This window comes from Rutilus rutilus (assembly GCF_951802725.1).
Source record: "Rutilus rutilus genome assembly, chromosome: 16".
NCBI lineage: Eukaryota > Metazoa > Chordata > Actinopteri > Cypriniformes > Leuciscidae > Rutilus > Rutilus rutilus.
Window position 1 is genome coordinate 7,590,389 of NC_140224.1, and position 24,074 is coordinate 7,614,462.

Below are 24,074 nucleotides of genomic sequence, written 5' to 3' on the forward strand. Positions count from 1 at the left end.
ATTTTCTGATGATGTGTTTACTGGCATGAGGGCATGGCATCTGTCACTCACATGAGATCGACCAATAGTAAATCAGAACGATCAAATGGACAAAATAACATCCCGCCATACGTACAAAAAAATGTCTTGCTCAAGAAGTCGTTTCACTTGGATATACGTCACAATAGCGAAGAAAACACAACTTCTGTCTCATGCCGACTTTAAGCGCTTTGACGGAATTTAACTTGTGAATTGAATCAGACAAATCTTTTGAAGCTTCAGCCCCCTTTAATTGCAATTGCATGGAAAAAATTGGTAAATGATCACAGAATAATTTTTGAGTGAACTATCCCATCAACTGACCTTTGTGCATTAACGTCCGTTATTAGTGAAAGCTGAAATACATTTACATAAATAAATGATGGGGTCACAGAGTAAACTCATTTGATTTTTAATATGAGATCAGAGGTGGTTATGAAATGAATTTGGGCTGAGGAGGAGAATGATTCACCGACATGTTGTGCGTTTTAATCTTTGACCTGGAGCGGTTTAACGCACCCTTTCTCAAGTTAAGAAGGAAAGCTGTCTTCAGGTGATATGAAAATTGTGTCAGTCACTCTTGAAACAGCACCGCGCTCCTGCTGGTGTAAAATAAAAAAGCCGTTTGGCTGTAAATGATATCAAATAAAAAGCAGATTGTTCAACTGTACAAATAGGGAGCGTATTAATAATTAAAACAGGGTTTTTCACAGTCTGGTATGTGGACGACAGCCAGCAAAAGACTGGCTGTGATTGTGAGGGGATGTAAAAAATTTAAATGTTTGTAATGAATTGAAACATTGTTTAGCACCTCTACTGCAAATGTATTTTGCCATCCGTGAACGGCTCTGGAAATCTGGCATATCCTTTGAGTTCTGATTTGTGATGCCTGCAATAATTAGGTTTTAAAAGGTCCTGCTTTGCTCTGTGCTTTCGATAGAGGGACTGCAATAATTTTAGCCGCGTCCCGAGGGAAACGGGAGGATAGCTATAAGGATTCTGCCATATTAGGCTCCTGTCAGAGCGCTCTGGGACGCTGCATAATAATAATGCAGATCTTTGGACTGCCCTTGAAAGTGCTGTAGATTTAATGATGTTCCGTTTTGGTTCCGCCCTCTCCAGCTAAATGCTTTTTGTGGCTTTCAAAAATATCACTTTCACTGCAGCTACACATTTCAAGAGTATGCAAGGGATCACGGCCGTGTTTCCAGTTAACGGAGGAGATATTTTGGAATAAGTTTGCAGATAAGCCCAATAAGCGCCTAATATCTTGTAATATATCGGTCTTGTAGCAAGTGCTCATTTAGGTTGCAAAACAAGCGTCGAGTGACAGCAATTAGTTTTTAAGTCACATTTCATTTCCCCAGTAACAAACTCAAAGCAGATTTGTCTTAGATGGAGGGAAAAGGGTTTAATGGCTCTCACTGAAGCTGAACCAAAAAAAAAAAAAAAGGAAAAACAACTTGAAATTGACTAGATGCATTCTTAATCTCGTAAATTAACATATCTCCCCTCTGGCCTTGTTATGCAGAGTGATGAAGTTTGACTTTGGGATATATTTCTCAAATTAATTCTCAGGATGGTAGCGATATCTAATCTAATTTCTGCTTTGGCTGCCGACATCAAAAGCATTCAGGTCACTGGAAGGATGGCGCTGGCTATCTGTCTGTTTACTCTATCACAGAAGCCTGCGCTTAAGTTACTGGGTTCAATTTAGGTTCTCGGACTAATACGATATATATGTATGATATATAAGAAGGCCGCTGAAGAGCGAGTCGTTGTCTTTGAACAATGGCTGGGTGTTATCAGATGCACCGTGTGATCAGAACTCCACCCTGTTGTGCTATCTGTGTATGATATGGGGCATAATGAGTATACTGTAACTCAACGCCGGATGAGGAGTCTTTACGATGATCAGGTGTTGATTTGCATGGAGCGTGAGAAGTGGAAATGTATTTTCGGTGCCGTTTGAGAGATCATTTGTGCTGCACCTGGAGGGTGGTGATCCAAGTGACTACTCTTTCATGGTGGATGAGTTTGAGTTTGAGTTACCTTAATGTAAACTTAAGTTGCATTAACTTAGTGTGAAGTACCTGCTCAATTACAGGCCCCGTAAATGAACAATAGAGCTGAACAACGTGACAGAATACTGTATATCCAATATAAAACGAAGATTTATTTATGTATTGGCCTGTCCGTTTGTCTTTGTGTATGTATCTATCTCACTTTGAGTCATTTTTCCATCCATCCATCCATCCATCCATCCATCCATCCATCCATCCAACTTTGATTAATTTATCCATCCATCCATCTATCCATCTATCTATCTATCTATCTATCTATCTATCTATCTATCTATCTATCTATCTATCTATCTATCTATCTATCTATCTATCTATCTATCTATCTATCTATCTATCTATCTATCTATCTATCTATCTATCTATCTATCTATCCCACTTTGATTCATTTGTCCATCTATCCATCCATCCATCCATCCATCCATCACACTTTTATTCATTTGTCCATCCATCCATCCGTCCATCCATCCCACTTTGATTCATCTATCTATCTATCTATCTATCTATCTATCTATCTATCTATCTATCTATCTATCTATCTATCTATCTATCTATCTATCTATCTATCTATCTATCTATCTATCTATCTATCTATCTATCTATCTATCTATCCCACTTTGATTCATTTGTCCATCCATCCATCCATCCATCCATCCATCCATCCATCCATCCATCCATCCATCCATCCATCCCACTTTTATTCATTTGTCTATCCATCCATCCACCCATCCATCTCACTTTGAGTCATCCATCCATCCATCCATCCATCCATCCATCCATCCATCCATCCATCCATCCATCCATCCATCCATCCATCCATCCTGCAGTGCTAAAAGTGGCATGTTTTTTCATCTTTTCTGCCTGTATTTGTATGTGGAGCCTCTTTCTCTGTGGATCTCTGTTAAAGACAGCTTTTGGCTCGTTGCACGCTGTGGTTATTGGCGTGAATCTTTCTGCTAAATGACATTCATGTCAAAAACATTAATTCTACAGTTGATTTGTGACAAGAATCTATGAGACTTTCATTTTCATGTCCTGAAAAAGGCAATCCACATTGTGCTGACACTGGCAGGGAGAGCGAGGCTAATGCGAAGGAGAGTAAAACAGATGACCCGTTAGCTTTCACAGCCAGGGTAATATATTCCGGACTAAATACAAATGATGTTGCTACATGGAGATTGTGGGCAGGAAATTGCGTCCTATATTTGAGGCGCACATAACAAAATGCATTATTATGTATGTAGAGCATATTGCCGTGTACATTGTTGTAATATTTTACACAGAGCGCCGAAAAAGAGACTTGCTTCAGCATTTGCTATACATCTTTTCTAAAAAGACAGCGTCACCATCTCGCCAAAGCAAATGAAAAGACGCTTTGATATTTGAATAATCCTCATTACAGAAAGGAATGTCTGTGCTTCACTCTCTTTAAACTGAATTAGATTGCTCTGTTTATTCTGCTCTCAATCCAGCGATTATTTCTTTCTTCGTTTTTTCTAAACATCATGTTTTTCTTACTGGCAAGCCTGCTGGAAGTTTACAGGGCTTATTGTCCATTAGAGCTCTCTGATCTTCTTATATCGCTGTTCTCTGACTGAATCCAGGCACCGGAGCCAAAGTTTCCAAAACTGTGAAGTGGGAATTGAAATGGAAAAAGCCTGTTGCTTTGCTAATAATGGCAGAGTCGTTTTTTTCAAACGCAAAACAGGGAATGGAGCTGTAATCATCATGTCCATATGTATTTGTTTTTGTAACTTTGCCCAATATTCGTCATTTCCACAAGGCAAGACTCCCTGAGCTGAAGTATGCGAGGTGAGATAGCGTCCTTGCCAGCAGACAGTCCAACAATGCGCACGTCTCCCAGGCCTGACCTTTGAGGAAATGAATAGTTTTATTGTCTGTCCATTACAGAGGCTGAAACAACAGTCAAGTTATTAACATTACTTCTCCTATAACAGCAAATCTCTCCACCCCTCCCCAACAACCTGAAGCTGAACGGAAAGAGGAAAAACGTAACAAAAGTTGCCAACAACAGATGGAAAATAAGCGTTCATTTGTCTTTTAGGAGTATTGCATTATATGTTCTCAAACAGCTGCATTTGTTCCTGGAGAAGGAAATTCAAATAAATGTTAATGCAGTGTGGTGATCTTTTCTGAAGTGCGTAACTCCCTCCGGGCAGCTATTGTGGATTCTTATATTTTAAAGCGAGGGGGCCGGCTGCGTTTGTCAGGAAACACAATGTGGCTTATTGTGGTGTCTGGTGCCAAGCCACGATGACTAATCTGTTATTATCGTCAACCAATCATTTCATGTTGAGCAAGCTTGGGGGAGCTGCGAAATTCAAGAAGGCCTTCCTTAAATATTAAACGTCTCAGACATTGTGCGGTTTGCATCTCATAGGCTAATTAATGCTCTATTTGGCTGCAGTGTCCTCTTGCCTTTGAGAGATAATTCATTTTGCTTAGTCATATGGCTTTGAATATTGTGTGCATGAGGGGTTTAATTATTTGCTAATCAAATTTATTCCGCTCAATTTTATCGTAACCTTAAATGAAGCCTACTGTATCATATTTGATACACAACTTCTAAGGCCTTTACATTTTAAACGTATTAAACTTTCCTGAAAAACCTGTTTTACACATTATACATGCCTTCTGTCGTCTAGTTTATACTAGTTTATACTAGTTCTGTCGTCTAGTATAAGTCGAAGGCCTTTTAGTATCATTCTGTTAATGTTCCCCTTCAGGTCGTGGTACACGTGTCTTACTGCTGTGAAATCTTTACTGCTTTTTATAAAGTAGGCCTATATGTAAGAATAACTTGTATATCAGCGTGAACACTTACTTGACTGATATCCATACATCTTCTTTTTAAAAAATGTTTTATGTTAAAATAGAAAAAGTATCAAATATTTGAGGAACATTTATCTGTACGTCTCTCAATCATCATTATATATAATTGGATTATAGGTTTTGCCCCCACAATAAAAACTTTGATCATAGACATCAATTTAAATATCATTATTGGGAACATAGAGGGACAAATGATATTTATATGCTAGACTGTTGTAATTTCATTGATTACATTACATGCAGAATTTCATCTCATTTTTGGCCATACAAGTAACAGCATCTGCACCAAATTTTGTTTTTGTATATGTTTTTTCCATCTTGAGTAAATGCTCCATATTCTCCTGAATGAGCCACAAAACCCTAATGTATCACGTATGATACTCAACAAAAAACACATGCAAACTTTTTAAATATATATATTTTTTAAATATTTTGCCTAAAGGTACAATAAACCGTTTCATTTGAAAATAATGAAATATTTCATATGTCAGGCTTTTCATGCTAGGTTAATATCCGGGTTGCATTATAGACTACACTTAAAGTTTTACATTTACATGTTCTTGTTTTTTTTTCTTTTTTTTTTCTTCTGTGGAACACAAATGGAGAACTTAAATTTGTGTCTGTTCCTCACACAGAGCTGTCGTATGACTTCAAAACACTTGAAATATGATGCACAAATCATATGGGACTTTTCAGAAGTTTTCGTCGTGCAAACGGTCGCTATATATCGGCTATATTTATGTCCCATGGAAAAAATTCTAAATAATACAGGTTTGACATGAGGATGAGCACACAATGACAGAATGTTTGGATGAAGTGGGTTTCTTTCTTTGCACTGTTGAGTTTGACCTCATTGATGTTTCTTTAGAGGATGTGGTATTGCTCTCGGGGGGCTGCTCTCAAACCCCCAGGTGATATGCACAAGCTTGCAGAAAAGGAAGACAGCAGCATGCGTTCAAAGCAGTGAGAACTGTGTTCTTGTCAACTGATATTTCAGTGACTGAAAAACTCTCTTGGACTGATTTATCAAGTTAGCTTGTAAGCCCTTCGAGACAGTAGAACAAAGATGCCCTTTACTGCTGATCTGAGACCACTTAGGACATTAAAACATTTCTTATACAGCCAATCAGCAGCCACCTCTCACCCCGTCTGCCCCAGGGCAGTTGTCAGTTTGACCTTTAACCTCCTGTGAGTGTCGGTGCTGCTGAATAACAGCCATTAGTGAACTCTAGTGTTTTCTTTCTTGTCGTCGCACGAACTGTGGTTCTTGAGTTTAAACATGTCGACATGGCACTTCTTAGACATGTGGTGTCTAACATCCATCAAGCTAAACCCTTTCGAGTCTTCAGAAGTCATGAACCGATTTCCCTTAAAGTATAGCTGGGTGGAATGGTGGTAGAGTTATTTCAAATGGAAAAGATTTACTGTAAGAACCCTTTTAATTACGCATAGTAATGCACGTTGTGCTCTCAGTATATTTACAAAGGGCAATATAGCGTTAGCATAAACTTTTTCATAAAGTCTTTTTCTATAGTCAGTTTGATTAGAATCCTTCCTGTTTAGAACTAGCTACTTGAATAATAAAATATATGTTTAACAGGGGTGTAATGATGCATTGATATGGATCGATGCATCAGTCAGATGAATAACGATTATGCTTTTTGTTTGAAATGTATATTTTAACTCTTTCTCTGCCAGAATTCTTGAAAAAAGTTGCCAGCCAGCGTCAGCATTTTTGATAATTTTCACAAAAGTTTCATGGCCCCAAAAATATTTTGTTATATGAATATCTGAACATGCAGTATATCAAAACAAACAACCCTCTGCTTAAAAAAAAAAAAAACTCTTGAATGTGGGTAAGTTTCATAAAAAAAGCAACATTTTGAGCAAAAAGCTGAGAAAATCTCGTCTGGATCGGATTCAGAACGATAATCAAAACACAGATGGAGTTGATTGAGGCATGTATGCCTTTGTGAATACACAGTAGCACTATGCTATGCTTTTTAAATGGTTTTAATTGTCTGTCTAATAATGCGGTACATGGATTCTCGTCCATGGAATCCACCACTTCCGGTATTTTTCCGGTTATACAGCCCTAAATATAATATAATATAATATAATATAACATGATTTTGTATGTAGGAAGACCTTTGACTTGATTATAAAAGTGTTTTCCCCATCTTCTCCCTACCACACATTTCTTTAAGTGCTTAATTTTCCCCTTTATTCGGATGGCAGAATGTGATTGAAATTTAAACTGCACAATTATCTCAAATAATCGCGATTAAAACGAATATCCAAGATCATACGATTAATCAATCGCGACAGGCCTACATTTTGTTCAGACTGCCCACCTCATTTAATCATTTTACATCTGCCTATAAATGAGAGCGTGTGCCTGTATCAGTGTGCTTTTATTCCTTCATAGCAGTTCAAGACGGACTGTGATCCCTTAATATGCATGCTCATTGTGACAGCTCCTAGAATTATGAATGATTAATTCTTTGGACAGTAATTGAAAAGGCCTTGTCTACCGCTGACTGCAGATGAAGAAATCAGCACAATAGTGCATTGATAGCATACTATCTTCTTATCCTCTGTCATCTAATCCCTCCTTTGTGTCACACTCAAAATGCGTTTTAATTAGTTTCATTGGGTAACGCGCTTCTTTTCCTCTGTCTGAGGCTATTGTCATCATGTTGAGTCACATGAGTGCCACCATTGTTTCCAGCGGGGCTCCCCAGAAGACATTTGCTGTTTCCCGTGAACAAGCGCAAGTTAATCGCTTTGACATACATGTCTTTCGTCTCTAGTGTTTGACTGTTAATATATTGAAATTTGTTATTAATATAAAAGAATGTACATGGAAACTTGGGAGCTACGCTCTAGATGTTGTGTCAGGGATTTTATGGTATTCAATGCATTAGTTGATTAAAACATCAGAAAGAGTAGCATAAGTATCTAAATTATTTAATGACTATTATGTAATAACATAATCAGTGCTGGGTAGTAACTGATATATGTAATCTGAATTATGTAATCAGATTTCCTAAATTAAATACTTATATATATTTTTTTTAAAATACTTTTTCATTGATTACATGATTACTTAATATTCACAAAAAAATGGAAATAAATGATTCAGAATTCATTGATTCTCTTTTCTCAAAAGTTTTGTGGCATTGCACACACAGATGGACACTAGTCAGGCGACTATAATTACATGGAAAATTGAAAGGTCGCACAGCATAAACAAATGAAATATTTAGTAGTTTTTTCAGTATTTTGATTGTTTTTATGATTTAATAAATGAAGCTTTTCATAAATGTATAAACCCTCTTCAGTTATTGCACTTTGTCTTGTTGATAACAAAAAATTTTATAATATTTCTTTCTCTTTGTATTTTTTTATTAGTATGGTACAAGATTAAATGATTCAAATCAATGTTATAAACAAGTTAGGTCAAAAGTAATCTGAAAGTAATCAAAAAGTAGTCAGATTACATTGCCTAAAATGTAATCTGTAATTACGTTTTAGTAATTTATACAAATAGTAATTTATTACGTTACTAACTCAATTTTTTATCATGTAATTTGTAATGGACTATGTACCCAACATTACATTAAATTAAATATTGTTGTGCATTTACTATTTCATCAAAATTAGCTATATATGTTCAGCTGTTTCTCCTGGTTTTCAAAGACTGGCAATGTTTAATGCGTCCCTGTTGTGCTTAAGAGTTTCAGAGATGAAAGTGCCTTTATTTCCTTTGTTTTGGACTCGACTGGAGATAAATTCTGGCGTGCCGCTCAAAGAGGCAGCTTTTGTAGTATGTATGAGAGATGTTCCATTATATGAACAATTCATGAGAATTTGTGCAGTACACGTACAATTCCCACGCCTCACGTTCACAAGTCCGTGAACGGCTCGCGCCGTCATTTTTCTGAATGTCGCACACAAATATGCTTGTTCTGTCGCATGAAAGATATATCTGTAGAAAACAAGTAATCTGTTTTATTCATTCAGAGCTAGTGAACACAAAGACCTTGGGCGCACGTTAGAAAGGTTTAGCTTTAAATTGTGTTTTGTGTAATAACATCATAAGTGTGTATTCTTAGTATACGGTGGGTGTCTGAGGCTTAATCACCCGGTGTACTAGCACTTACGAAGGAAGCTATTTATTTTCAGCCATATGGTAATGCTATGACAGTCTGACTGCAGATTGTATACTTTTATTAAAAGTACAATTACATTGTTTACTCTTTATACACACACACACACATATATATATATATATATATATATATATATATATATATGTGTGTGTGTGTGTATATATAAACAGTATTTTGAGAAATTATTATAATTTAATCTATTTTAATCTATTAAACTGAATTTTCAGCATCATTACTCCAGTCTTCAGGCAGTGTCACATGATCCTTCAGAAATCATTCTAAAATGCTGATTTGGTGCTCAAGAACTTAAGTCAGAGACGCCATTAAAATATCTCACCATGCTTGCATACTCGTGTTGGGGAGGCATTGCAAAACTAGCCTAACGACACAGTTTAGGAAACTTAAAGGCCAAATATTTAAATGATTGCAACATTCACAATGTTGCTTAATTTCTGTATGCTAGCAAGCTGAATAATCACAAATGTATTCCTTTAGATTGCGCAACGCTATATGAATAATTCCTTTTTCTTGAGTTCATCATGGAAAGTGATCTTTCTTTCCCAGACACAGTATCTGTGTCTTTTGTATGTGGCTGCACCTTGTTATTCAGTTCTCTATATAGAGGCATCATTAGAATAATAGGCTCAATGTGTCTCTTAACAAAATAGAACATTTTGACATAACCAAATTTCTTCTACCCTGTCATGTTTTTACAAGAGCCATTAAATGCAAAGTTTGCTGCGTGGTAATCAATAATACAGACAGTTATATTTGGAGCCGGTCCCCCTTTAGGAATATTAGAGCTTTAGGCTTGTTGCTAGGAAGCAACACGAATTGTGCTGGAACTGTAGCGGACGAATGCCCACTGCTGTAAAGTATCGACAGGTGCCATAAATCATCAACCGACGCTTTTGTGTCGACATCAGGGGATATCCTGGAAAAATGAGCTCGGGGTAATTTAAGCTCGGACAAGCTGGAATCAAATAAAGAGTAATATCATAGAATTATGGGTAGATTTGTGCCACGTTGTCCTGGCCACAAACACGATATATTGGGTTTAATCGTCAAGTGATTCTTGTGGCACAATCATACAAACTCACCAAAAGAAACAGTTTCAGTATAACTGAGTGCAGAAACATTGTGTGCAACAATGTTTCCTCTCAGTTTGGTGAAAATACCGTACGGTGTCCATCATTGAGTAAATAAAAGGCTTGTTTGAAGGGTAATAGTTGAATCTTGAATGCTTCTCGGGATTTTTAGACAGCCAAGTCCTTGGAGAAGAACAAGAAGGCGTAACAGGGACATTTGAATATAAAACACTTTATATATTTATGTGAAACGGTGGCAAGTGATTGGTTATCTGGGGAATCCGTTCATATTATCTTGCTGACGACCCCATACCTTGTGGAGGAGAATGCAAATAGCCTGAAAGACTAAAGTTAAAGTACTGCTGTTTACTGTGTCCCGGCGTCTTACAGAGGACACAGTCATCGTAAATAGCAGCCTAGCAGGTACCTGAAATTGTCTTTTAAAGTTTTAAACTGTTACAGTACCATCAAAACACTTTCAACTTATAGTTAACATATATAAAGACAACTTGTGTCCATGTATTTAATTATGGTAAAATCTTAATTGTGATAGGGCTAGACATTTAATTGTAATGTTATAATAAAAAAATATGTTGTATAGTAATACAATTTAATAATAATAAAATTGAATATTGCAGTAATGTAGTATTTATGAGACTATTTATGGATTGAGTTTAAGGGGCCGTTTAAACGACACAGGTTTCAACTAAAAACGGAAAACTTTTTATGCGTTTTGGCCATTTATTTACACGACAATGACGTTTTGGGGACCTGAAAACGGTTTAGAAGTGCACGTTTTTGAAAACGATACAGTTATTGTCGCCGCGTAAACTGTAAAAAGGTGAATTCGTGAAAACAGTGACGTCATGTGTATGCGTATTACGTGTTCAGTCTGTAAGCGCATAGTTTTTCTTTACAAAATGACATCGCCAACTACTGGCCTGACATGAATAATACAGCGTTTTTAGTCGTTTTCGTGGATCCGTGCGAACAGGGATCGGTTTGACAACTTTGTCGTGTGTTTGCGAAAAAAGCAAAGGAAACACTTTTTCGTTTTTAGTACATTATTGTCATGTAAACGTAGCCTGAGTGGACCAAAAATAGATCTGAATTTGCTTTAAGTGTTGTTATTAACTAATTTTTCGTTAATTGAAATACAGAATAAATAAAATAAAACATTATATTATAAATTTACATGAAAATGTTACATTTTGTCTTTGCAGCTAACAGAAATAAAATACATTTAAAAGTAAACTAAAACTAAAAATAGTAAACTAAAAAGAACAAAAAAATTCAGCTAAAAAATATATAAAATAAAAATGACAAAAGTACATAACACAATTTCTAAAATTTGTATACACAATATATATATATATATATATATATATATATATATATATATATATATGTATATGTATATGTATATAATACTTAAAACTGCAAAGTGAATGGAATGAGTGGCATAGCAACATTGCTTCAACCAATAGCATGAGCTTGAGGCGGGACTATTTGTTTGTCGATTTCATGGTAGATGAGGAAAGTGTTTGGGGGGGAAATAATTTGCAAATATTATTTTTGTTTGTCATTATTTTTGCTATGATGCTCGTGGCACAGACATTTCTGTTGGTACAAAGAGCTCCTGTTTGAGTGAGATTTCATGCCTTTTATTCTTGTAGCTTTGATATCCAAACTGCAGCTATGAGATGTTAAATGTTGTTAACAGATTGCTTTTCACATCCAAATAATTGCAATAGTATTGCTCTGACCAAATCGTACAGCCCTTCTTTTGTCCTTTACACCTCCAAATAAACCTGTACATTGTTATTCTGTATCATCACGATCGATATTGCTCGGATAGTGTGTGTTAGAATCTTTTCTGGCTCTCACATCAGACATATTGAAGTATCAGAACCCATTTAATGACCCAACAGGGGCGCAGAATCTCAGCAGCCCGCAACATTAATAGATGGATGTTTTTGACTCATTAGAGGTCGCGGCTGTGAATAATAATTAGGGAAAGACTGATTATGCTGAACCCAACTATAATAAGACATGCATTTAAAATGTCTCTACAATCTCTGCACACACACACTCATCACTCCAACATAAAGCACACACACAGGAAATTGATTTGTGGGTTTATGGCTGAAGTGCAATTTTGTTAACAATTATTGACAGGGAGTCTTGCATTAAAACAGTTGCCGTGGCAATGACACACATTTTCCTTTCATTATTGTGTTCTGTGGTGCAGAGAGCACTAAAATACTAACACACGCCAATAACTTTAGCATCAACGCACGCTTATTTTAATATAGTATCCAGGATAACTAACAAGCAGCTGCTGTCAGGATTCCAGGAATGGTTCTTTTTTTTTTTTTTACCTTTCTATCTCTGTCCTCACGCTTGAATTGATATTTTTACCTGCATATTTTAAAGAGACAGGTAGCTATTAAAGCGTGTTTGTTGAAGCTGACTCATTGGCAGGGATAATGTGTTGGGGAAGGGTTGTTTTGGAGGGTGGAGATGTAGAGGAATGTATCTTAAGGTCTGTGTTTGACTTTCTGGGAATTCACCGGCCTACTTGGCGAAGCGTTTGAAGAATATGCGTAATGTACATTAGCGGCGGTTGTTTTTATTGGGGTTTAGTCAGAGTTCCCTGGTGTCTGCAGAAGATGTTTGGCTGATAGCAAACAATGTTGTACTGAGAGCTCAGGTTTCATTGTGTTCTAATCAAAGGGACTTTTCATGTCGTAATCTGGGGTTATGGACTTATTTGTAAATGTTTGTTTGGCGAAAAACCTCACGGAAGACGAGTGACAGGTAATTTGGATAAATGGCCCGGTAAACTCCCATCACAAGCTTGGGCACGTTCGAGAATGAACTTTAAACAAACATTATGAAATGTTTATCTGAATTTATGCACCATAATTGCAATGTAAAGTACACTCGTTTTTTTTTTTTGTTATTGAAAATACCTTGGGTTTCAATTAGTATTTATATACTGTTCTCACTTTATCTGTCTCCTTGGGCTTTTTGTTCTGTCTTGTAACTTGACATTCTGTCCTTTTGCGAAATAATGAAAAAGTCGAGCACCTGAATTTCGTTCCGTCTCATCAAAACAAAGGTTCTGTTCAAAAATGGCTTCATTCGTTTTGATTGATGTCACAGATGCTCAAACCAAGTTTTATAGAACAAAAATATCATGAATTATTAAAACTCAGGGGCGTTTTACCACATACGCCTGTGTTTTATGTTTAATTGGTCCTCTTTGGCAGCGGCGAGTGCTGGAGAGGTGTTATGTAAATATATTCCCACAGAGGCCCATTTGACATTTTGTGGAGCACTTGAGCAGTATACGGAGAGCAAACTGACATAGGGAAAATGTCCATTCATTCTGATCTGATGAGACTTGTTAGGATTGCTCATGCAGATTAAAGTCTGTTGATTTTGCGACCGGTCAGCGCCTATGTGTAGTACTTATAAAGCACATATTAATGCCTTATTCTGCGTGATCATATTTTACATCTCTTAATCCTATCCAATTCCTAAACCTAACATTACCTTATTAACTATTAATAAGGAGTTTATTGAGGCAAAAGTCGTAGTTAATAGTTGGTTAGTAGTGAGAACTGGACCCTAATCTAAAGTGTGACGGAAATAGTTTGAATGAATGATTCAATGACTCACTTATAAATACTTCACTTGTTTAATTTACTGGATAAGTCAGCGTTTTCGAATGATTCAATGACAAATACATTTTTAAACTTGTCACTTGTCGCCACCTACTGGCATAACAATGTGATTTATACAATCTTTATATATATCAATTTACTTTCAAATGGTGATTTGCTCTATTTTGATCGTTACCGTAGACATGGCCTGGGAAAACCCTGACGAACTTCCTGGCAAATTTGAGATTTGCTCTGCAAGTCCGTCTGGCCAAGAGCCCATTCAAGCCCATTTCCAATTTTTCGAAATCGAGGCACCAATCACAAACGTTGAGGCGGGCTTTACACGATGACGATCACTCTGATTGGTTTTAGGTCTATCCAATTGCGCCCAAGAGGCATTTGAGCGACGTCTGTTGGTGACGCCCCTTTGGAAATGGGCTGTGAATGAACCTTCCCCAGACCCACTCTCAGTTACAACTGAGAAGGGTCTGGTGTCAGCCGGGTCTGGTGTTTTTATCCGAAATAAAAACGTCTATCCCAGTACTTCTGTGATAATTTGAACATTTGTAACACAGAAATAATGATACTGTGTGGCTGAAAAGATTTGTGAAGCTGTTTCATGATAACTGCTCTCTCTGGTTCAGTCGCTGTGATCGTACTTGTCAAACGTTTAATAGACGTAGCCGAATCGCTGTCATTTTGGAATGAGATCGTGTGGTTGTTTGATCGCGATCTTTTAACGATTAATCGTGCAGCTCTAGCTCCATGTCAAGTGTGTTACAGGAAAATTGCATAATGTGATTTCCAGTGCTCTCTAATCATAGTGTCATCCTAGCCAATTGAATTGCTAAGCATGAGAAATCCTTTCTTTAGAAAAGGTTAGAATTTATTAACAGTGTGACAGTAGAGCATGTTCCTGACCTCTTCAGTCCAAAGCCAAATCTAATCAAGGAAGTGTATGTAGGATCCCTGCGTGATTCGTATGGCACAGTGCGGCCCTTAAAGGATATTTTGAGACCAACCTCAGTGGTGCTAATTGCAAGTAAATGAGGAGAATACTGTGGGTCTTAAATGGGTCTTCAAACTGTTCAAATTAGGTCAGATTGTTTTTTTAATTCAACAAATGGCCAGTGAATAGAACCTTAAGAAAATGTTATTTGTCCACCTAAATATTATGAGACTTGTTTTCTTTTCTAATAAAATAAAACTCTGTTACCAAAATTGGAAATGTCTTAATACAGTCCAAAGCCCTTATTTGTGTAATTTTAAACTTAAATATCAATGTTCAAAATATCTAAAATAAATTTACAAAATTAACACTATTTAAAAAAATGAATAATATATATATATATAAAAGCAAACAAATATAGTATATCTACATAAACAATATAATTTAAACGTTTGGGGTCAGTATGATTAAAAAAATAAATGTATACTTTTTATTCACCAAGGGCACATTAAATTGATCAAAAGTGTCACTAAAGACATTTATAATATTTTTAACAATTCCAAGGTCTTTTAAAGATTCTATTCTTCAAAGAATCCTATAAAATGATCATGGTTATATATAACCATAAAATATTAAGCAACAGAACTGGTTTTAACACTGATAATAATAAGAAATGTTTCTTGAGCAGCAAATCAGCATATTAGAATGATTTCTGTAGGATCATGTGACACTGACATGGAGTATCACAGGAATAAATGACAATTAAAAATATTCAGAGACAAAACTGTTATTTTAAATATTTCACAATATTATTGTTCTGTATTTTTGATCAAATGGTGAGCATGAGACTTTCCAAAACATCTATTATTTTTTTACTGGGGGAAATCATGTGCTAACAGTGTTGTACACAAAATGAGTTAAATATTCTGTTTTGGGAATTAAAGTCTTCCATGTTTTAAATATCAGTTAAACAGATAATGTCACCACTGTTGATTTTAAATGTCTGATACGGACCAGAATGGCCAGGCTTTTTTTTAAATGGATGAGACAGATAAAAAAGAATGAGAGGAAATGTGCTCTACCAAGAAGAAAATGTAATGGATGCAGTAAAAGTCCAATAAAAGAATAAGCAGTATAAATCAAAATATTTCATGTTCTCTTCTCTACAGCCGTCCATTTGAGACTGCAGTCTCTATATTTCATTTGAAACAGGCCGCTGTAGTCATGCACCATCAAATGCGATCAAATATTTTGAGCAATAATAATATGAGGTCAACAAAAATTATTTTTGACCAAATGATCGTGCATCTGTCATCTGTTCTGTGAAGTTTTTAGATGGTTTGTGTTCGCTCATCTTTCTCTCATGAGCAGATCTGGGGTGGAATCTATTTGTGTGACCAATGGCAGATGGGGGGAGTGTTTGGGAAACCTTTTTGAAAACAGTCATTATTTTTGCAGTTCCGTTTGGTGATACTAGTGGTGCAGAAATTAGAAATATGTTTAAAAAATTGCTTTATAGCTCAATACGTTTAAACAATTGCTTTATAGCTCAATACAGCAGAATGTTTGCGTCCATTGTGTGTGAATAGAGCAAAATAGCTTGTTCTCTCCAGGGATGCCATCGTTTGAGGTTTGCGACTTGCGTGTCATATTGCAAATTTAATTCTGAGATGTCAGGTTTGAGGTCTAGAGATGCGATGATTCTTTGATTCAGCCAAGAGGGGTGTTTTTTTTCGAGTTCTGATGGGAAGACTAACAGGCAAATGCTATTGCTCAGATCTCTGATCTCCAAGAACTGAGTGACGTGGCTTCCTGCCCAGAATCTTTTATATTGCCAATCCTAACAGAGAGCTGTCATGTTAAACCAGCAGCTCAGGCTATAGTAAAACATAAAAGCCTACAAATCTATATCCGCACCCCTGGGAGCAACTTTCCTCCACAATCCTCCATTATAGAATAAGATTAGCTAAATGAAGTCACAGCGCTTTGATTTGGATTGAATTATCATTACTGCCAGGCTAATATTGGAGACGACGGGATTCATCAATGATCTTTGAGCTGTATGCCATTGTAGCATTATGACTCATCAAATGATGTCAAACATTGTTTTTGCAATGAATACACAAGTTGGATTGTGTTAAAGCTGAAATTCAAATATGGTATTGGATGTCTTGTTTCCAACACACTCAGTAAGCAGTAGACCAATCACAACAGATTGGGCCGTCTAACCATTCAGAGCAGCATACGAAAATAGCATAACAGGGGCATTAACTACAATGTTTTTGGGACAATCTTCGCTGACTGCAACCATAAGATCTAGTCCATTGGTAACGGAAGGTTGACTGGTATACGGAAAAAGTTCGCACTTTGAAATGTTCGCACTTAGCAGTCAGATTTGCTGCTGAAACGACGGCAGTACTCATAGCGACAAGAGACTTATTCTGGTGAAGTACCATCTGTATGCAGTATGGTGCCATCAGAATATCCAGAGTAGCCTGACATATCAACATTGGTTCAACCAATGGCGTAACAATGGGGCGGGACTATTTGTTGGTCTGACCAGTAGCAGATGCGGTAGTGTTTGAAAGCCATTTTTATTTTTCCGGGCTTTGGCACACAGTATTGCGGTTTTGCGCTAAATAGGAACCCTAGTTTGAAGTCCTTCATTATCTTACTCTGTAAAAAAATATTTTCTACTTTCTACTTCATATTTTAACGTTTAATTCAATGTGTTACTTTTGTGAAATTTACTCACAATTTTATTTAAAGGTTTAAAGTATTTTATTTAAAGTCAATTTGATCAATTTCGTGTGGCAGAAATGCCAATGCTCTCTTTTAAAAATGTATTATTCTTTCTTGTCTTTAGGTGATGATGCAGAGGGAAAGAAGGTTCTGGTATTGAGTTACCCCCAGTACTGTCGGTACCGCTCCATCATCGCGCGGCTTCGGGAGAGGCCAAACTCCCTCCTGACGGACCATGTGGTGCTGGCCCTGGGAGGAATCGCCTCCCTCACCAACAACACACAGATCCTCTACTGCAGGGACACTTTCGAGCACCCTACGCTGGTTGAGAACGAGAGTGTCTGTGATGAATTCGGTAAGTGGAATTTTTATAAACTGTGAAACAAACTCTACGCAAGTACGTGAACGCAAACATGTTTTTGTGCGTCAGGCCACAGAGATTGAGGGATATTGCCATTTTATGACCGATTGCAATACAGATTCTTTTTTACAGTGTGTTTGATAACCAATATGCAGAAGTAATTTTGAATTTGTTAACAATAATAACTACATGATAACTTTATTAATAATTATTATGATTTCTATTTTGATTTGTCATTATATTTATGCAAAGTTGATTGGTGATCTAAATGGTTGAAAATTTGTTTCCATTTTTGTTTTGGGTTGTCCAATTTTTTAAAGGGGTTATTCGCCGCTAGAAAATGGGCTTTTAATTAAACTTGGCTGCCTATTGAAATCTGTGCTTCCTGACTACAGAAAAACGGCTGTTGTCTTCCCTTTTGCCAAATAGGTAGGAAAACTGCAACACCCATAATGCACTGGGCATGTTGCCGTTCAAGGCCATTCACAGACTGCTCCTATTGGATAGGCTTGACCAATATCAAAAACCACCTTGCTTGAGTATGAAATACTTCTTAGCAAAGTTTTAGTCATAATGGTGTTGACTTGTTGACTTGTATGAATGGTGTTGACCCTAGCACAAGTATTCAAAGAGTAAACGTTTAGCGGATGTGCGTTATCTTCAGTTTCCATTGAAGGATCCAGAGCATTGTTGGCTGTTGATAAAGGCTGCAAAAAAAATCTGAACAACTTTGTGTTTGTAGTCTCCATTTCAATCTGGATGACCACGAACACAGTGTTTTAGGCCGAACGGAGGGGATAAACTGAAAGAAACTGCCATTCCAGCAGTTAATTAAAAAGCCAATGTTGCGTTTTGCATAAGCTGGGAAATAAATGGGAATTTCTTGTGCCAGGTAACGTTCATTTACATATACTACTGACATTTTAACAATACAAAGTGGTTTGAAAATTGGCAAAGTTTACATAATTGGCTCCACATTTGAATTTGAAATTAATAGCCTGTTATTTAAAACATTTACTAATTCCCTTACAGTCTCATTAAATGGTGCTATTTATCTGTAGATGTAGATATTAATAAATAACCAATAACTTATGTAACTTAAATAACCAATAACTTATTAAGTGTGGAAAGTGTGTTTTTTTACTGCCATAATAATGAAAAAAATCATGTTAAGCATTACTTACAACACTACGACTTTCTTGCAATGTATTGACCAAACATTTGTGTTTGCGACTTTGCGTACATGCATGGAGTATGTTTCTGGCCTCACTGTTAGAGGCTAATTACGGCTTATTAGTTCATATAAAGACTGTTTGCAATGTATAATTGAGTGAAGAAAGAATGAATGATTGGAGGATTGATGCCAAATGATTCAGTAATTGAGTCTGTGGTCTAACTAGTCAAATCAGCAAAACAAGACCCTTATCTTCATTACCTGACTGACGATGGGCTGCGCTGCCGTGTGGGAACCGGCTGTTTTATCACTGTTGGCGCACAAACAGAAATGAGTGACTTTCAGCTGATGATTGAAACAGACACTCGTGGCTTTTAGCCTGTCGAGTTGAGTCGAGAGCTTGTTGTATGATAGAGTAGAACTCTCAGATGAACTGAAAGCCTGCTTTTACACTGAGGTCTCAGTCCGTCACAGTCCGTCTGCTTGTGTGAGTAACATATTTTTTCAAAAAGATCCGCTGTGATTTCAAAAACAACGATTCGTCCCACTTTTGGCTGATGGTTAGAAAACCTCAACTGTGCAAGTAATTACTGTCTGTAAATGGCAGTCTTTCTCTGATCTGTGATCATTTTATGTTTGCAGTGTACACTGATGGTATTACTATGTGAATAACAGTGTTTGATTTGATATTATCTGTCGTATTGTGTTTACACAATGTGCAAAATACATGTTTTCAAAATCGACTAGGTTTTAAAGAAGCACTGTATAAATATGCTGATTTTGGGTCCATCAGATCGAAGATTCAGAGATTTGTAAAGATTTTTTTAACATACTCTATTTTAAACGATCAAAACTATTTTTAACTTGACACGCTGTCCTAAAAATATGGTGCTCATGGAGCGAGATGCTAAAAAACAGTGATGCGTATATAGTTGTATACAGCTATTAAAATGAATATTGAAAAGATTGTAAATTTACTAAAAAGAAAATTGACAGATCATAGTTGACCTCACTATTTGGCTACTCAACTACGGTCTGTGCGATTGGATTTAAATATTATGAAAAGTGTTAAATTGAGCTAAGAGTACTATGTTTTTATTGATACCTGAAATAATCAATATGATAATCGCAGACTTACAAGAATCTCTGTAGAACTTTTTGAAAAATGGGTGTTCCAGTACTGAAGCCCTCAGGATTTTATAGAACTAGACCCTCAATGCCATCTACTCTAAAGTTTATAAAGTGACCAGTATGTGAAATGAAACTGAATAATGTTAGTGTGATCAGTAACACACAAATGCCTTCTCAAAAATGCTTCACTGACATCAATTTTTTATTACAGAACATACATGACAAAACAAGAAGTTCAGTTTTGGACTCTCTAAGCAGGGCTTCCAGTCTTTAAATGGCCTGTACTTCAGTGTTTGCGTTTCTTATTGGCTTGAACGGCATATTCAAACACAGCAGTTTCCATAGCTTTTCCATAGATGCTGCCAGTTAGAAAGAGAGGCTCCAGTTTACATGCCCGACTTCCCATTGGAAAAATGCTAGGTTGTTGAATGCTGTTTTGTAAAAGGCAATAGAGCTGTTTACATAACAGCTTTTGACAAGATGGATGAATGAACTGACAGTGAGTGATACAATTGAGTAAATGGCTCCCAATGACTTTAATGGAGATTGCTCGAAAACACTGTATTCTGCTCAAAAACCATATTCTTGTCTTGGAAAGTGTAACATAAGGGATTCTGCTTGAATCGGGCGGCCTGCAGGGATTTGCATACCGTGATTAAAATGTCTTTGTTCTCGCCAGGGCTTTAAACACAACTACGGCACGCTGTATAGAAATCCAAAGATGTCATTCTGTTTAACTTTGTTGGGTGTGTTATTTATTAAGGCTTTAGCTCAACATATGAAGTCATTGTTCATGTAAAGGCTCCCATACGCTGGATTTGTTACAGAGGGGTAGACTTCTAGTGCTTTTTATGCTCGAAGTGACGGCTACTTGGCGGAAAATCTTCTGCGTTTAGCCTTGTCATTAACTTTTTGAAGCGAATAACAGTGCTTGGCGATGAAGAGGGGAGTTCTACACAACTGAGAGACGTCCAGTGCTTTATAGAAGATGAAAATGGAAAGCAGCGGCGCTATTTAAGGAAAAATACAGCTGGAATGGTATAGACGTGATATTGAATATTTTTAGTCATTTGTTCCTCTGCTAATGGAAATAACTGCAGGGTTTGGCTCGCTCTCATGACTCTTTGGTCACATGTTAGGAGACAACAGGATGTTAAATTAACTCAAGTTTTATTCTCACTCGAGTGGGCTTTAAGAGGGTGGGTGAGGATTGAGAATATGGAATTCAATAAGTGATACTGGGGAATTTTGTTCAGGCATCAGCTGATTTGGACCCCTGCTCTGTCACATGGTTATAATGACATCCTCTCCACCATAGTGTTTTTGGCACAATGCCATTAACGTCTGTTCTATTGAAACTGTTCTAGTGAAGGGCACTACATTATATTAGAGGGAGGTATATTCTCATTGATTGGTCAAACATTTAATATAATATTTTATATTTATTGGCTTTTTGCCTTTAATATACAGGACGGTAGAGATTTCTACAGAAAAGTAGAAGTATTAGTATTACTGATATACTACTGCTAGAGTTTTTGTTCATATTTTGAAGTGGACTTTATTTTTTTATTTCCATTTTAATTCTAGTTAAGGTTTTAGTAATTTTGTTGTATTTTTATGTTATATTTTTTGTGTTTTTAAGTATGTACATATAGTTTTAGTTTTAGTTATGTACTTCAACTTAAACTAAATGAAAATGAGAAATTTTACCTTGGCAACTAGCTGAAATAAAATAAGATTACGTTTTTTTTTAAGCTTCACTTTCGACAATTATTTTCAGGGTTCCTACGCAGTTTGGAAAAGTATGGAAAAACATTGTGTTTCCAGAGTATTTCCCCTATTACTAAATCATTTCTAAAAAGTAGAGTGAAGCAGAGTGATTTCATGGCAAAATATTAGTGATTGTCGAACATTAAACATGCTTTCTGTCATGACGGTGTGAGGCGTCGCAGACAGTGTCTGATGTCGTCCACTATGACACACTATACGAGATGTAACTATCAATTCTTGCGTCACGGCGTCCAGGTTTCTTCTTCTCACTATGTAAGCGCATGTTATCACTTTCGAAAAAAACAATGGAAAAAAAACCTGAGAAAATATTTCCAGATGATTGTACTTTATACCAAATGTAATGCTGTATGAACCATTAATGTTAAATACGGTCTTAAAAATCTTCAGTGAGGTTTGAAAATTATGGAAGTTTGAAATTAAAAATGTGTATTTTATTTAAGAATAATTATAATAATATTCTGACCCTTACAAATAAATGGGCCATTTTTGCTACAGTTTCTTTAAAAAACTTCTACATCAGTGTTCTCTTCACATGTAAATAAGCACCTTTTACCTGCCCCATTCTTTTAGGAATGCCACAACGCAACAGATTCACAAAAAAAACACTAAAGTGTTGCTTCAAACAGTTGATATTGAACTGTACTCTTACCATTAGCTCTTCTGCTGTTTAGGAACAAACGTTACTGTTCTACTTCCTCATTATTTGGACGCCAAATAAGTCTTGTTGGTTTGGAAAATGTGGGAGGTCATATGTATTTATCTTGCTAACAGCAGGAAGTTCAGAGTTTCAGGACAAATCATTTTTGCAGCTCAGTTTCAATAGATGCTCTTTTTGGATGGGGATGGATGCGTTTTGAGTTATGAAAGTTACTGTATGTTTTCATGGTCCAATGAACTCTTTTATCTCAACAGATCAAGCAAAACTCAATTCCTTATGATATGACCCCTTTATTAGAAAGATATTGCCAAACCCTCTCATACAAAATGCATAAACAAGGGAGAAGAAAAGCCAGAGAGAAATAAGAGGACAATTCTTTTTTTATCTTAAGGATGTAAGGGAGTTTGGCGAGGGTGAGAGAGTTGTACTGTTGAATTATTGAAGAGAGTTTGTAGGTTGATGCCATGTAATGGCCACACTATTATTTCTCTCTCTTGATTCATTTCCTGCCTCTCACGAGGTTATTTTTAGGAGGTCAGTGTTATTATGTGAGCATATACTTATGATCTTACTGCATAATAGCTGCTTTATGGAAGGAGTTACACACATTTTCACTGGCGCTTCAGAGGAGCAGCTAATGTTCTCAAGTTGTTCTCATCATTGTGACATGTGCTGTGTGGCAAGTGATCTCATCTCTTTGTTCCATGCAGGGGTTTATTGCTCCTCCAGGCAGAATTGGGGTTAGTGATGGGAATCGGCAGGAATTTAATGATTCTGGTTCTGATTCCACTTAATGATTCTGCTTTCATAACTATTTCATTAACCAAATAATTGATCCGAACTATATTAAAACATCAATACATAGTATTTTGTCAATATACAGTATACGCTTAATATAATATTAAAAGTAGGGCTGTCAATGGTATACGCATGGATAATATATATTTTTTTCATTATTATATCTGGGGATTTTTGCATACACATTCACAATGATGAAATTCAGATAAGTTTTCTTAAAAAATTAAGATAATATTTACATTATTTTAAAAAAATTATGTTTTTTATATATCATTTGGTATTTGTATTAATTTGTGTGCATATATATATGCACACAAATTAATAAAAATACCAAATAATATATACAAAATTTAAATAATGAAAAGAAAAGTTTCAATTTAAAGATTGTAAAAATGTCAAGGTAACACCTTGAAGTACACTGTACACTTATATCTATATTTTTCAAAGCAAAAAGTATTATTTTTCCCAAATATTATGAATTAATCATTCATAAATATCATTACATTTTTTGGAGAGTCACACATGATATGATATTTTACAACCTGAACTAAAATCACTTTGTAATAAAAAGGTCAATGTATCTG

At 36.1% G+C, this 24,074-nt stretch overlaps 1 protein-coding gene across 1 annotated transcript in view; it reads left to right on the forward strand.

Annotated features, from left to right (window-relative positions):
• Positions 1–24,074, forward strand: part of arid5b (AT-rich interaction domain 5B) — a 108,357-nt gene that overhangs the window by 17,920 nt on the left and 66,363 nt on the right. Inside the window, exon 4 of the mRNA XM_084434013.1 lies at positions 17,702–17,932. Within this exon, the coding sequence (XP_084290139.1) occupies positions 17,702–17,932 (231 nt within the window). The remainder of the gene's footprint in view (positions 1–17,701; positions 17,933–24,074) is intronic.